At 37.6% G+C, this 17,683-nt stretch overlaps 1 protein-coding gene across 2 annotated transcripts in view; it reads right to left on the reverse strand.

Moving 5' to 3' along the window:
• Positions 1 to 17,683, reverse strand: part of slc2a9l2 (solute carrier family 2 member 9, like 2) — an 85,350-nt gene that overhangs the window by 45,797 nt on the left and 21,870 nt on the right. For both annotated transcript variants that reach the window (XM_035661158.1, XM_035661157.1), the window contains exons 6-8: positions 10,272 to 10,404; positions 2,820 to 3,007; positions 867 to 977 (exon numbers count right to left, since the gene is read on the reverse strand). In XM_035661158.1, the coding sequence (XP_035517051.1) occupies positions 867 to 977; positions 2,820 to 3,007; positions 10,272 to 10,404 (432 nt within the window). The remainder of the gene's footprint in view (positions 1 to 866; positions 978 to 2,819; positions 3,008 to 10,271; positions 10,405 to 17,683) is intronic.

The raw sequence follows: 17,683 nt of genomic DNA on the forward strand, positions 1-17,683 counted from the left end.
TGAATATACCTTAAATATACAGAGCCTGGCTGGAACTGGCATAACTTAAATTGCACATGTATCGTTCAACATACAGAAAAGGTTCCTTAAAAATATCTATTCCTGTGGTCAAAAAAGATCATTGTTCATGAGAAAATCATGGCAATGTAGTTATTGTGTGAGTTGACACAGACTGCAGAGTTCTACATAGTGCATTCAGTGTAATCTGGATCAATAGCATACTACTATCAGTAGATGGTTAACAGCTCTTACACTAAATACAGCAAACTTTTTTTAAACAATTTGTTGAGAACGGAAGATGTGATAGAGATAACAACAGTAAATCTTACCCCCTACTGTTGAAGGTAAGACATCTGAAGACAAACTGAGCTGATGATGTTTGATGCAAAAGTCATCCATATCAACCAAGTTTGGTCAAGAGCTTTAGAATTAATGAATTTGATTTATAAAAGGATAATTTTGGTGTCAGATTAGCAAAACCTCTCTAAAATGGCAAAATTAAAGTCTTTCTATGTACAGTTTTTACTGAAGATAATCCATACACCACAACCACCAAACTCTTACTTTTCACATTGGTATTTCACTGTCAACTACTGCGTATTTATACAGTTGTATAAAGTTATTAATTTCATACTTATGGAAGCATACATACATAGAGATTGCTAATACTTTTACAGACAATAATCTAAGATTAAAAAGAGTCTGATATTAAACTCAAACCACTGATAGCTTTGGTCCAGAGAGAAAACAGTTGAAAAACAGCATGAAGACTGGAGAGGATTTCAATGCCAGATAAAACATACCTTGTGAACAGCCTCATGCCCAGAACCAGGCATGTTTGGTTGATTTAAAGCATCAGTACTCACCGAGATGATGGCAGCCAAAGTCTCTATAGCCCCAGTGCTCAGTGTGATGTAGGGAAGAATGTTCTCGGCAAAGCCTGCTTCACGAAGGATCCCATTGGTGTAGTACCAGATCTACGAAAACCAAATCAATTCCATTGCATTTTCATATGTTATAGACATAAATTTAAATAAACACAAAAGACATGGATAAATTCATGTTAGCTGCTAACCGTCATGACAAGGTATGATATGTCTTCGCTTGAGGTGTTTTTGAGCACCGTTTTTCATTCATCAGTCTCACATGTATTACAGAACAGATACAAGTCTGTTTTAATCATTCAGAGGCATCTCTTAAGGCTTCAAGTCTATTTACTTGTGTTTTATGCATGTAACTACAGTGAGTGTTGTGCTTCCCAAACACAGGTATGACACCACAGAAGAACTGTGCCTGAACACATCCTGCATAGACACTGAATTAAGTGAAGGTTCTGTTGCTGGCGTGCTGCCTTTTACACAGCCTGTGTAAACATGATGCAAAAAGAAACGCTGACGTTGGGCTGTGTCAGGTTCCAACTCCAGAAAATTACATCATTTTGTGATGACAGGTGGACTACTTTTACCATTGCCAGTACCATTACCCTTTTTAAAAAACATGAAAACATACCTCTTTGAATTTAACATCCTGAAATCAAAGAGGGAGTTTCGAGATGCCGCGTTCTTGAAAAGCAACATGATTGTGCATATTTTTGTCATTTTTCTCCACATTCTCCCTTCTAACTTATTGCCTGCACTATTCTCTCTGGTGGTCCTTTTGACAGGTAACGACAATTCAAAACAGAAGGAAATTGTCAGAAATTGTGAATTTTTACGAGCTGAAGCACTGAGACTGTGACTCTGGTTGCAGGAATCTTTCTCACCTGTCAACTTTAGCATCAGGACTCAGTTTCATAGAAGCAAAATAAGCCCCAACAAGTCATTCTCTGACAAAAATAAAAACCTCCAGAGTGATTTAAATTACATTCCTGTCTTCTTGGAATGAAAATGTATGTAAATGAAGTCATGTTCATATCTATAATAACCAGAGGAGCTTTGTGATTTCTAGCTTTGCATTATAATATTGAAAAGTCAATCAACCTATCAAGTTTCATCATAAAAAAAATCAAACTTTTCATTTTGTATATTCATCCTGAATATGAATTTGGAGACAAGCTAACAATCAATTTGAATACATTGCAGACAGCCTACAATATGTCAGTCAAAGAACAAGTGTGTTTTCATACTTTACCATTTAGGAGGATCTGTTGGCATAAATTAAATATAATATATATAACTCGTTTTCATTAGTGTATATTTACCTGAATATAGCAATCATTATGTTTTTGAACCGCCGTGTTTAAAAAATAGCCTTTTAAAAACAACTTATTTTTAAAAGAGAACACAATTATGGGGTCACACCTGTGCATGCATTGACTCGGGGGGACCCTGTTTGCAATATGCTACTACACCTGATCCACTGACAAGCAGGGCTGCGTTATTGATTTTTTTTGTCACTGATAGGACTGTGATAGGACAGCACACCCAGGCATTTCTGAATCAACCACCAGTCCTGTCATTCTTTTCGCCAAACAGCCCTACATGCCTTGTGACTGTGTGAGAGAGTTGGAAATGCTTTACTGCAATGGCACTTGGTAAATCTGTCTACCAAGGCCTAAAACTGACAATGTTGAGGTGTGACTGGAGGTGTGACACAGCTTCTTCAAGGAATTATCTGGCTGATAAACCAAATGTTTGCCACACAATTGGTGTATATTTATAATTCGATTTGTACCCAAATGCATTAGTCTATGCTTTTTAATTGAAAATATAATAAAAATAATAATAATAATGTGTCCTAACTATAATGCGCTCTATGATAGAATAAAGAACAGAGTCCACTGACAAGCTGAGAAAAAAGAAATAAAAGCTGCCTCTTACAGCATTGAGGCCACAGAGCTGATAGCAGGCCATGGTGATGATGATGGTGATGAGCTGCCAGCGAACAGCTGGGGTCTTCAGCAGCTGTAACACAGAGGCACTATGTAGGTTGTCCTGAGCTCGAGCCTCCGCATGGACTTCTTCCAACTCCTGGGACACATCCTTCTTCCCCAAAAACCTCTGGAAGGCTGACACACACAAACAAAATGTTAAAAATACCCACAGATAAAAAGGGCCATAAGGAGCCTAAAAAAACAACCATCATGGAGAGATCAAAGAACTTGAGGATTTATTTCACTGCAAATGAAGATGTATCCTCATAAATGGATCAATTTGTAACACCCACTTAGACTAAACTAAAATCTAAACCGGTTTTCTGAAGCTTTATCAAGTGTCCATATGAATAAACTGGGTCCCAGTGTTGTGTAATCTGTATTCTAACCTTGAATTATGCCCGTTTCTTTGTCTTTTTCTTTCAGCAAATCACCAATAAAAGATACAATAAAATGTTTGTTAACAAAAAAAACACAATTATCATCTTGTTCAATTTAGTGCGCAATTCAATATGTAATACTGGTATATAACACCTGCATATATTGTTCAAAATGATGAATCAGTAGACATATTGATTGCATTTCATGGTGTTGTTTATTTATTCACTTTCAAACTGTAACTCTGTGATAATATTGTCTGTGAGAGTTTAATTCCACCTTGTTTGTCTCCACTATTTATAAAAAGCTTCGCTGTGTCAGTGAGAATGTTTTTGTCAAAGGGACTCTAATGCATGTTGATGAAAATAATAAATGTAAACATAATTGTGTTTGTTAACAAAAGGTGTCACAGGATACCTCAGTGCAGTCAAAAAGATTTGTGGCATACCCTGCAGCTAAAGTCTGGTCCTGTTCTCAATTTAAATGCTTACTCTGTGATGAATAATTTATCAACACAATATTACATTTTAATGCAGATGACAGTCAGCCATCTGTCTGATAACCACGGTGATTTAAAAAAGTATCCTCGGCTGAAAGAGTTGTATTTATTGGCCACAAACACCAATATACTGATTATCAGTCATCTATATCATCTGTCGCTTAGGGAAAACTTCATCATGAAAACAATTTATTAAAACCCTCTGCCAGAAAACCTCTACCCTACTCGTAGTCCAATAAGTTAATGCAGTCAACCGTAATATAAGATAAATTATTGTCATTTGTTATATTCTTCTTACAGTCAGAATGCAGAAAAAAGGTTTTAAACCAGAAATCTACACAAATGTTATATTTGCATGTGCAGAGCTGACTAGGTTTCTGACAGTCATTTGCAGCTTGGCCAGCTGAAGGTTGTTTGAGCTTGTGTTACTTTAATAGGATGGACTGGAGGGAATAATGAGTGTAAAGACACTTCTTCCCTCACTCCTCCTGTAAAGGTGAATCCCCGGGGTTATGGGAAGTTGAGGTGGGTACAGGTTAAGGACGTGACCTGGAATAACAAGTCTCTACACACCAACCGAGACTAAAAGCAGGTCATTAGGATGTGGGAGTTCGATGGCACGCAGTGTGGACAGTGACCACACAGGAGGCAGGAAGACCTGCCAAAATAAAGCCTGGTCGAAGGACTCCAAGTGGCATGGTGGTGCATTTGTAGAAGACTGTGTGTCTGTGTGTGAGTGCTGCTCAAATTACATTAGGCAGGTTTCTAAAACTCGCAGTTGTGCTGCAACAGAACTGATATTCCATATGTTCGCCCTCTGTCTAAAATATAATCTATGGGAGTGATATACATCTCATAATGTAACATAATTGTCCTAAATTATCAACAGCATGCGAGTGCGAAACTCACTGGCAGCATGTTCGATATTTTGCCATTTTAGTGGCCCTCTGAGTGTAAAATGGCATCAAATGTGTAAAACAAGTACCTCTCAATATTGTTGTGAAGTAGACAGAATTGCCATGTATTCCTTCCTAAAATGAAAATTTCAGCGGTAAATACTTCTAACTCTGAACCTGAACCATGCTTGGAATGAGTTATGATCCAGTCCAGCCATTAGATGAACCAAAACAAGTGCATTCTGCCGACTACAGGTTGTAAAATGTTTTGTTAAACTGAAAGTAAATCTTGATTTTACATAATCACTACATAAATTAAAACTCTCTTACCTTCAGTAATTTATAATAAGCTTCATATTGCTAGTGTTTTACGATATTCTAAATATGGATTTATATATTTACTTTACAAGCACCGAGTAATAAAAATGCCAAATATTAAAAAACTGACATTCATTTAAAAATCTACAGTGATGTAAGAACCATAAGAAAGTGAAGTAAAGGAGAGATTCATCATGCTGAAATGATCCTGTGTTACCTGTATAAGTTGCCCACCATGAGATCTTACCAGAACGTAATTATTATTCAGATGAGTACATGTAAATGAGTATAGAAGTCCCTCTCCCTGCTGATAGAAAATATGGAAACCTGCTTTAATCCAGAATCATACTGGGTCTGTCAATGTCAGTGGCATGACACAATATTATGTTTATATGACAGTGGTGGGATGTGCAGCAGTGGCATTGTCCCCACTGAGGCAACCCATTTTATTATCCCTGCAGGAGGACAGTGGGGCTCCACTCCATGTCACTGTTGTGGTCTGAGCACTCACAGTGCCACAAGGGATGTGGTGGCACGACAAAGACCCTCCAAAAGAACCATAGAGCCTGGCTGACACACTGTTTGTGGTTTCTACAACATTACTGTGGGGACAGAAACATATTGTTCTTATTATAAGTCCCATGAGAAGACCAAAACAACAGTCTGTCTCTCAATATTTTCCAAATACACAGTGGTTTCCCAACCCTGTCTTAAGCTCTCAGCCCCAAATAAATATGGGTCATCTATTGCTTCCTGTTCAAAAAGGCTCAGTTATTTGCTAAAACAGCTGGCCACTGTAGTTTTTAGTAAATGTCACTCAAACATGAGTAAATAGTGTATTTGTTGAGATAAATACACTTAATGAATACATTGTGTGGGTTGTGGCATGTTGTTATGGCACTTGGACAGATAATAAAATATAGATAGATAAAAAAATGAGGTGTGTCAGATTTAGTAGCTGCAGCAGTCAGTTCAATGGTGCAGCTACATGTTTAGTCAATATTTAAGTGCACATCAGATGGGACTCGCCAATATTAAAGGAATAGATGGACCTCTCAAGTTTTAGAAATGGAGCTGTGTGACACAGAGGAATAAGCCAAATCGGGCTGTTGATACACAGACAATGCTTGTTGGATTCATTCATTGTTGATTTTGGTCTTTTCATGGGATTTGTTAACAATACCAATAACAAAGATTTCTTCGAATAAAGCAAGAGAATATCACCAATTTTATCCTTCAATTTAGCTGGTTGGCCCATTCATTTCTGCACAATGACTCTCAAAAAGTGTTTCTAAAAATGTGTAAAAAGGATAACAGCACTGGTAATGGGTAAAAATGGGAGTGAGGGCAAAGTCATTCACAGGGAGTCCAAAATGTCTGAAATCAAACAGAAACTGCGAGCCAAAGAAGCAATAAAACTGCTGGATTCAATACCCCGCCTTACTGTAAGTCAGAGACCAGTGACCTTGGCTTCGTGCTTTCAGCCATTCTGACAACAACAGCTATAGAGAGAAGAGAAAAAGACAAGAAACGAGCACATACTGTAATGCAGGATGACTTATGATTGGATGCATGTGTTGTGATGGATAGACCTCATGTCATATATATATTTATATATTTTTTTTATTCTAGTCTTGGCATAGTAAGAAAGTAAATGTACGCTTTGTATTTTTTGGTAAGCTCAGCACTGAAAAAGGAAATAAACTCAGAAATACTGAATACAGCAGAGTCGAGGCCATCCTAAAATTAAGCGCAGTTTGGCAATCACATTGACAGCCTTTAGTATACAAAACTATCTCATCTTCAACCTCTGTAACCTTTAAATGGAGGGCAGGACCACTGGACATATGCGACATGACAAGAGACGAGATGGGGTGCAAGAGAACATGCTGTTCCTGTCTGGCACTGTATGATGATAATAGGACACTACAGGGCCACCCCTTAAGATTTGTGTGTGCTGACAACAATTCCCCAACCGCAGCGCTGTAACACAAGCCAGCAACATGGATCTGCAGAGCTGTTCAGACGCATGCCAGCAAAATGTTGGCTGGCAGTGGTAGGGAGGATGTGAGGGGAGTTTGGGCAGGATGTCCTTTCACCACTCCTCTCCTCCTCAAGGAGCTTTTCACACAGCCAGTCATTGTCACCAGCTGTGCTCAGAAAAGCACAGCAATGGAACACGTTTTTTTCAACCATATATTTACACGAGCAGTTCAGCAGTTGGAGTCAGAACTTGGCTTAACTTTTCGATTTCATTTCGAACACTTTTGCCCTGGTGGTTAACCTAACCTGTTTGATTTATAAAGTTCTCCACTTTCTTCTTTTTTGTCTTTTGTGAGGAAAGAAACACATTTTCCTTGATTCCAATTTGTTGAACAGACTCAAGGTTGGAATTATTTATTTGGTGAGAACAGCTGTAAACAAAGACAGATGGCAAAATGAGAAAGTGAGCTAAAAATAAAAGTGCTCCATCAAGAGATGTACAAGCATCGTCCTTGAATGCCAAACACTTGAACGATAAAGTTTGCAAATTAACTGCACAGCACAAAGTTAGTATTCATTTTCAAAGAGACACCATTCCAGGTATTTATCACAAAAAGCATTAATATAGAAAAGCAATGTGCAAAACGCCCTCCTAATATGCACAGCAATTATATGTCTGAACTTAGCAACAGTGCATTAACCATTCTATAAAAAATGCCACCATGCTTTACCACACAACTCACATGTGCTCCTCATGGAAACTTTTCATAGTCTTTAAGCTGAAAACAAAGTTTTTCCTTTTTCCCTCAGAAAATAATGCATGCTAAATGTATATCTTGCCAGGACTTCAAATGCAGTATGTTTTTTATTTTATTTGTGTCAGCTGTAAGTTGACAGCAACAAAAAATTACCTTTTCATACAGCATTTACAGTTATAATAATGACAATAATTGTTGCTCATCAATGACACATGAAGCCAATGGAAGGAATTAATTATGATTCTGCTGATTTTAATTGTGTCAAATCTTTGTGACAGATTTACAGTAAGCTATAGGTGATGTGTTATTTGTGTCAAAAAAAGTATTCCATGGTTCCTAAAACTATGATTAGTGGGAGCTCTTAAGTGGTTAGGACCCCCCAGGGCTGTTTGTTACAAAAGCTTTTTCCTAAGCTGTTGTCAGACAGACAGCAATGAGGAAAAAATTCCGTTATTTGAATGGGACCACAACAGCAGCCCAGCGAGGTGTCGATGCAAAGGGCTCCAGGCTGAAAACGCACGCAGGGTCATCTGGCAAAAAAGGAAATAATGAAACTGGACCTTTCTCAAGATGCAATCATCCAGCAACGTGCTGCTGTGGCTAATATGTGCATGCACTTTGAAAATTATGACGAAAAATTTAATAATTGCAGCCGTGGTAAGTTTCCAAATCCTGACTCATAATATTACAAACGACTGTAGAGCATCTGAAAATCCTTCAAACTAATATATCTGTTACTCAAACTGGACTCCATCAACTCTGTTTCATGTCTAACTGGTACGTGAAGGGGAGAAGGTCTTATATACTGCACATACGCAGTCGTGGCAAAATGTTTTATCATTGGTCAGCCAGTCCATTTCATATGTATACTGTATTTTGGATGCATGTGTAGCATTTTTTGCACTTCCAGAAGGTTAAATAAATATGATCAATACTGCAGAATAAAATTAATTGTTCAAATGGACTTTTATAATTTATCAACATCTAACTGCTAAATCCACTGTAAAGTCCTCTGACAAGGCTGAACTCTTGCCCAACTCTGAGTTCAGAAGAAGCAAACAGGATGGGCCATTGACAAAGAATACAAGCAACCAAGAGTTCCCATCTATAATGTATGGACATTGACATCAAAGAGCTCAAATCACCCCTGAGACCAACTGATCAAAGTCATATCTTACGTCACATTTTTCTACATGCTTCGTTAACACATGCAGTTTGAGCTATGCCTCTACCCCATGCTGTTTCTTCTCGTGTCACAGCATTTTAACATTAAAGAGGATCATACTACAGTCTAGTTACTCCTATGAAGTCTGAAATCTAAAAATGTTGGTTGGGAGAGGATGCATCTAAATTGCAGCTTACTTAAAAACTGTCACTAACAGTAATAACATTTACAGCTGATAGGTCTTTCAATATGTACACATGGAAACAACAGGTATGGTTATACTTCAGCAAACTCTCAAATCTTAACACACAGACATGAAACTGATACCATTCAGTGTGAAAATATAACTATCTCCGATGTTCATCACAGATATAAGTCCATAAATCATTTTTCAGTATTAAAGTGATTAGGTGATGCAGTAGTTGTCAGAACATCCATGGAAACATTGCCAACAGGAATTGCTAATTTGGCATACTTTTAATAGTGCCATTTGCCTAAATGTATAAGCTATATGTATAGGCAAAAACAGTATAGTATTGCAGTACAGTATAGTATACAGGTCTCAAAGGAGAATACCTAGCTGATATTACAACCTATTTTTTTCTGTCATATTAGTTCCAATTTAGGTGTTATATGTTGGTGGTCGTACGTTTCCAATTATCAGATTATCAAAAACATTTTGCCTCCATTTTTATACAAAAGACCAACTTCAAACTAAGCTGAAATAAAGCTGAACAAGCTGTTCTTTCTGCAGAAAAAACTCCAGAGATCCATTTAGAAATACAAGAACACAGCAAGAGGACCAGCAAGTCGCGGAAAAACAGTAGGTAATTGTGGCTGTTATTATCACTGGGGCGGGAATGAAAAATGACCCATGTGCTCAAGGCTGGATTACAATCACTAATCAGTGCATGTAATGGTAAACCCAAAAACATGTATTTATCACATATGGCATATAATTTTGCTTCATATAATTTTTGAGTGAACCTGAAGAAGCCACAGGTGAAATGCGTTGGTGGCTCCTAATGAAGTCACAGTAAAGTCATTTCAGTGTACAGTGGCTAATTTTGATCTACCAACCAGCACCTGGTGGCTGTGCATAGGGATCTGTTCACTGCAAAACCCTGTTTCAGCGTTCATTTTGGCACCTGACTATTGTTTTAAGAAAGGCTTGGAAAAAAAAGAAAAAGAAAATGTAAACCTTCACTTCAACAGTTTTTCACATTGAAGTAATTTATGCATGGTGCAGCAGGAGAATCATATTTCAAATTTAAATTGAAAGAAGTGTGTGGATGTGATTAGTGTACAGACCAGAAACTTTACATTAAACATTAAAGCCCATTCTGCAGATGTACTTGAGTGAAATTGACTGCACATGTATTTCCGTTAGTGTATACATTACCTCTTTCTGCTCCAGCTTCATTCCTCCTCTCCATCAGAAGGTAGCGAGGACTCTCGGGGAGGAAGGGCAGCACACACAGCTGCATTGTTGCCGGTAACGCCAGGAAGGAAAACAGGTAGTTCCACCTGAACTCCTGCAGTCAAAACATCAACAACAAAAAAAAAGAGCTGCACCATAATATACAAAGAAGTTGGACGAAGCAGATGTATCTTACAGCTGTTGTATACGTGGATGCGCATCATTGTCACATTAAGAATTTCTGCAACATAGTAATGAGTTACTGCGCTTGTGTAAAATCACTTATGATCTTCAAGTGGTGCATTTTCTTTATGTCTTCTTTTCTGCTGTAAATTCGTGTTAATTCAAATAAGCAATGACGATATGTAATGCTGAGAAAAAGTAATTTGTGAAGTGAACATGGTTAATTACAACAACAACGGAATTGATAGAATTTTTTTATGTTTTGCCCCCAAATCCCAACAATTTAAAAAAAGACTCTAAACTCTTGTTATGTAACGCTCTTCTATGGTAACTACGGTAGATTCATTTACAACAGGGGCACATCCCTCTTGTCTGGGAAATGACTTTGGTCAAGGGCGATCCTGCCTTAATAGATGTGATAAACCCAAAATTGAGTTGGCTGTTTTCCCAGTCATTGCGATGACGGGTGAGTACAAAATCATCAGCTGATTATGAGGCCAATATCGGAAAAAAACATGAGATCCAAACATCTTCAAACCTGGGAATGGGAAAGGGAAACTGTATATCTTGTTTCTGTATCGCGACTAGGTTATGGAGTGAATATAGGCTGCATGGATGCAGAGAAGACAAATAGCCAAACACGAATGCATTCATAGGGATGCCGTTAGTCATCTAGGTTGTCTTAGTTCCATTACACAGTGATTTCTTCCCAAAATGCCTCAAAGCCTTAATATTTATCAAAGCCTGGTGGATTTATGGAAGCTGGTATTCAACATAGTCTTTTCATGGAGTGCTTTGCAACAACAACAACAACAGCAACAAAGAGTCATTCACGATAACCTTGGATTTAAAATCATCATTCATGGAGAATACAGGTTGCACACATACAAAAGTTTTCTTTGAACGCTTTAAAAACAATCTGACAGTGTAGTCATCATCCTTCTAAGCTTAATAAAACTATTAGTTTAGAAATGTGAGAACCAACCTGTGTTGATGTTAAGGTTCGGGTCACTGACCTGACATCACACAGTCACCATTAATGGTTTGTCACACACCAAAAAGGATCTCTGACCTATAACAGTGTGAAAACACACTGACATACTGTGCATACCTCACACAGAACATTGCCCTTAGCAAAGATGACAGAATGCATATCCCCAGCTATCTGACAGATCTATGCTCCATGATCTCACTTGAGCGAATGACAGGGGGATATTCACAGTTATGGAGCGACTGTGGAGAGGGGGTGCCTTTAAAGAAAAAGAAATGTCAGCCTGCAACTCATAAGAAGTCTGTTGGGGATTCAGTTGTCTAACCTTTACTAGGTGGAAAAACACTTCTTGTCAGACTCTAAAACATTTTCAAAAATGCAATTAACTTTTTTTTTTTAACGACTCAGCCTGAGATGTAAATTAACTGCACATTCAGGAGTCATATAGGGTGCTTTTCATGACACTAACTTGTGCTTTCTCGCATCCTCTCTTCACCTGTGACCTGGACATTATTCACCTCTGCCATCATAAAGGATCTTCCAGTTTCTTAAATCCACCTGGAGGAGACGAGGAGCGAGGAGATAGGAGGCTTCTGGAGGAGCTGAGAGCGAGGAAACACCGGTGTATAATATGTGGAAGGCTTGTATTATGAGTTGTGGCCGTGATCTAAAAATAATGCACCTCCACATGTGTAACATGTTATTTGTATGTTTGGCAGTGAAAACCAAATTGATAATGTTAAGAACTAAATTCGATCATTCTTAATTCACACAGCTTATGCATCCACGCATAAAATAACAGAATACACTTGAGAGATGCAATATAATGCGCCGTCACATTGTGTGTAATAAATAATTTACAGGATAATTTAATCTTAAATTAAAAATTAGTTTTATTTAAATTTTTTTTTACTTCAAACTACCGTCAAAATATACATTCTTACGCAGCTGTGTGGTGTATTATTGTGCAGATAACAATAATGCAAGTAAATAGGCTACGCAACTGAAGTAATCATAAAAAATTATACTGACCTGTACATATATTATAATACGCCTATTTAAAATGACTATTAAATGATCATCAACAGTAATAATACAGCTAAAATGGGTAATGTTAAACCATTTACATATCTGAATGAATACTGTAAGGTTTTGAAATTGTAAGGGGTTCTGTGGACATTGGTACCAGTTTGACAGGTGTTTGACAGCTGTGCAGTATGTCCTTGTGTCTTTATCTCACCTCCTTGCAGGGGGGAGATAAGGCACAAGGAAAGGAAGCAAGTGAGGGAAACAAGGAGACATAGATAGTCTGCAGCACTTGTCCACCAAAATTACATTACACTTTCAGTAGTGTAAGTATGTGTTATACAGTACAGCATGTATGTAAAAAGATTTGAGAAGACCAAATGATTCAATTTAAAGATTTTAATGTAAGCAGAATTCTTAAAATTTGTGTTTGTTGTTGTTGTTGTTGTTGGCCACTTGGGAGCAGCAGAAAAAAGCTGTACAGTAACCACAACATTGATATTACCTCTTATAAAAAGGTTACTTATTTACACATCCAGCAGACATGCAGCAACATTATCATTTACAGTATTTGGAGTGGTGTTTCTGTTCATTTGACAAATAAATAAAATAATTATTAATGATTAAATTAATTAATTAATATAAATCACCTGACTAATGGTAAAATGCTCCAAGGAGCTGAGGAGAACTGGGTCATAATTTGTGGGTTTATCACTACAAGCGACCACTATCAGATTACACATAGTATTTTATTCCATTGTTAATATAAAAATATTGAATAGCTTTAAATTTTACCAAATATTACCAAGATGTTGTTCTAATCTTTAAAACGTCTATGGCAGTAAATATGCATAAAAATGTGTTCCAGTCTTTTCTAAAAGCACTATGTTTTTTGACAGCAATACAATGACCTTATTAGGTGTGTTGTGAAATACTGATGTTTATGATAACCGTGATACTTACAAATGAAATATTGATATTGTGTTAATAATACACATATTATAATACTGTGTCCTCATTTTAACCACAGAGTGAAAATCTGATATTGTGACAACAGCTAAATAATGTAAATACTGCATGTACATATATAAGTACATACAGTACATAGGTCCTATGAAATATACCCCCACAATCTGGAGGGAGAGATTACTATTTTTATGTTGCCCTTACCTCAATGTTTGATCTGTTAAAATCAGTATTAGTAAAAAAAAATGGGAACAGTAAAAAGAGTTTGGAATGTGTATCTTGAAAAGAATCTTCTAGACTTTTAAGAAGAATTTATAAGACATTTACATTTTATCTAACCAATGCATTAATGAGAAGAGAAAGGAAGAAGTGAAATCAGATTGAGTGAGTGAATCATTACTGCAGCACTAAAGTCCTTAGTTGTAATTATATTTCTCACTAAGGCCCTTCGGAGATATTTCTTGTAATGTGAAAAAAGTGTAATATGTATGACTTTTTGACTGATAAAACAAGCTTGTCTACACCTCTAAGAGTCCAACTCTTCTCAATGATCTTCGGTGCACTAAATCCTGGCTGAGCTATGTAAATGTACGCACGCTGTGCAAACCAGATGTGAGTTCTGGGTCGTCTTATCCCAGCTGGAGATTAGAGTGGGCGATATAATTCATGTTCTACAAGAACTAATTTCTGTGATATATGTATATATATACACGTCTTATAAGAAATCATTTTCGTTACTCTATGTCATTTTCTGGTATGACATATACAGGTTGCTGATGTTGACTGCACTCACAAACTGATCATTTCTGTTCTGACAGGCGTGTCCCAAAAAAGAAAAAAGTTGACTGAATGTTTAATTAAAGAGGTTTACAGCATGTAGATGTAAGAGAACATTGATGGAAGGCGAACTGTTCCAATCCAACATTCACATACAACGCCTACAGTAATAATCAGGTTAGACTGTGGTTATTAGGGATATACATAGAAAACCATACTTGACTTGGCAATTGCAAGGCAACTGAAGAATGATAATTTGTAGGTGCTGAACGAGGTCATGGCAAGTGTAACTTGTGAAGTTCACACATGTACTTAACTGCTTCAGTGCGTACACACACACACACCTACACACCTACACACACACACAAACACACACAGTTTCAGCCCTGTTTACAGTACAAACTAAATGCATGCCTTATGGCGTCTACCAATAGTTGTTTTTAACTGGGGCAAGCGCGATGAGCCAGGCTGCTTTTCTCTTCTGGGCCCTGATCCTATCATCCCTCATGATAAAAAAAAAATCACAGTTTGGAAAGCCCTGCTATGACCTGGAGTGATACTCATTTACAGTAAACTAAACAAAGCAGGCAAATGGTTTATTGCTGTATTCCAAGAGCTTTTCAGTTTTTCTGCATTCTCAGAGGAGATAATTGAGAATCTCCTCTGAGAATACAGAAGCTGCAGGGTGCACATTTTCATCCTGCGATTGTACAAAAGCAGAGCATGAAACACATCTTAGTTGTCTTGAGCTGAGGGGTGCGAAACAGAGGAAAATGTGCAGAAGTCTCGACTGCAGCAGGAGGACCACCACAAAGCCAGAGAGGGGGTTAGTGTGGACCGATAACTTCTCAGAGGTAATGGAAATGTCAGGTGGCCCACATCTGTGATTCGTCCAATTACACAAGCTAATATTATCTGTGTTGGGTCAGTCTTAATTACTTTACCTAGCCAGACCATTCCCCAAGTGAGAAATGAACCTGCTCTTTACTTGGTTTTGGACAGGCAGCAACAGTTAAATTTAATTCTTTATTCCCACAGCTGACGGTGAGATTTAATTGGCTGTCACTCACTGTCAGCTGTTTAGAGACTAATGCATGATGGATTACAAATGGTGCATTACGGGACAATACCTTGAGATTATCTGATATTTATATTGAAATGTTCTGTTGTCCTGGAAGAGCAATTAAGTATAAATCAGAAAGATTTTTTATCAATTGAGCAATGCATATGGCATGCCAAGTTATAAAAATGGCAGATAGGATTTCAGTGAAGAAAAGGAACTGTTTCTAGTCATGTCTCAGTAGTCTGCCCATTACCTGAAAGACAAACATTTCTCTGGAGTAATTCTATGTCTGTAAATAAGATAAACTCCTCTTCTACATTGAATTCTCACAAAATGAAAACCTTGTTGGTAAAAACCTCACGTTGTCAAAATCTAAGCCTTTCGAATACTACAAAGGTGGAGATCTGCCAGGATCAGAAGAAAAGCCCATCTCTCTGCCTGTAGCTGTTTGTAATGAATGTCACCTCCTCCGGGAGCCTATTTTCCTGATGCTCTGTCAGAAGAGCAAATTGACAGTTGGCCCTTGCAGGTGTGTGCTGTCCCTTTCTTAAAAGATTAAAGCAACGCTCCTTTTAGTTCGGGGATCTATAGCATTCCACAATAATTCACACCTTACAGGAAGGGTTAATGTGGACTAAGTTACTTAAACCGGCTACAATCGATATTTTTATAATAACAATGTATCAAATGACAATGTGAAAACAATGTGACAAATGAAAGGGGTCGCCCATAGTGATGAGACTACAGAGAATGATCAACTGAATCTGCAGCTCCATTCAACTTTAAAGGACCAGTCTGTAGTATTTTTGCAGACAACATCTCCCTTGCTTCACCCACCACTTCCAAGCGCAAAGGAGAAACTACAGTAAGAGGATTGATGCCACATCATTTCTGTATGTTAAATATGAAGCTAGTGCTAGGAGTCCGTTCACATTCGACGCCTATCAACCCTCTCATCTAACTCTCTGCAAGAAAGTGAATGAACGTGTTTTCCATAATGTTGAACTCCTCCTTTAATATTATGTGACTCTACAAAACAATTACTTTTATTTTACTGTTTGTTTTTATTGTTATTTTCAACTATTTCTGATTATTTTTTATCCAGAAATTTAATCTGACTGCAGGCCAGAGTGAATTACTGAAACAAAGTGTTTCAGCATGTCCTTAAAATTTGCAAACACAGCGTAGCATATAGTGTCTCTTTCCATTTGCACAACCCCTCCAAAAGCAAAGGGAATTGTGATGGAGGATATAGAATATAAATAAGGGCCCATTACGGCCACTGAATCTAGCCTTACTGGTGTAAGCTGTGTTTGAGGCATGGTGATGAGTTCAGCGTCTCAGGAGAGTTTAGTGACAGACTGGCTAAAAGCCTGTTCCTACTGCAATGCTGGAATAAACATGTGTCCGTACTGGGAGAACGTCAGTGGCTAAACATGAAGGTTAGAGTAATTATCATTTGTCAAATCTTATCACCATTTTGCACCACACAACAAGTGACATCTTAGACCAGCTCCCATTAACAGAAGCCTCCACTGAGAGGAAACCTGTTTAAGTGTCATAACCAAATGCCAGCAAAGATGGTGGCATTATCATCAGATAAATCACATATGTCTGTTATGCGCTTGTCAAATGGCAAGGGAACAGCCTGTCCTGAAGGGTATCAGAGAGGTGATAAGAATACATAACTATGGCTGCGTGAGGACACACAATTCCATATGATATTTATAAAGGTGGTCTACAGGTCGAAATGATGGATGGGACAAACCAATACTTATAAATTAAAAATTAGTATCTGCTTGCTCAAAACTCGGACACTATGCCCATGTGTAAATGTCAGTGCAAAGTGACAGTGGGAGAAAATAGGAGAGGAGAACTTGGTCAAATCCTCTGAAAACAAAAACAAAAACGAGGGGATTCACAGCTCAAGACATACATCGGGTTCCACACAGTATTGATTTCTTCCTTCACTTTACTTGAAAGTGAAAATGCACATTAATTTATGGAAGAATAAATTTGGTTTGGAAAATTTTTAGTTTCTATTTTTCAAGGGTCAGACATCAAAGTCAAGTGGTTTAAAAGGTGGCAGGCAATTTTAATCCAAAGCAAGAACCATGCAAAGATATGTAATATTTAAAGGAAAATCTTGAAAAAGAAATGTAGAAGCTAACAGAAAACAGATTAAACGCAACAATTCTCAAGCCTCCACGCAATAGGCATATAGAAATTATGTAAAAAGGAGCTTCATCCAAAATTCACTGGCTTAAAAATATGGTTGTTGCTCTTAAATCATCATTGCTGGAATGAAAGCAAATGTACCGCAGGAAATGAGCAATACTATGGTGTTATGCACATACATTACAGCAAAGTAAAGCCCCAAACAAAAGA

Source organism: Morone saxatilis, unplaced genomic scaffold, assembly GCF_004916995.1.
Source record: "Morone saxatilis isolate NCDOM2014 unplaced genomic scaffold, NCSU_SB_2.0 Contig18, whole genome shotgun sequence".
NCBI lineage: Eukaryota > Metazoa > Chordata > Actinopteri > Moronidae > Morone > Morone saxatilis.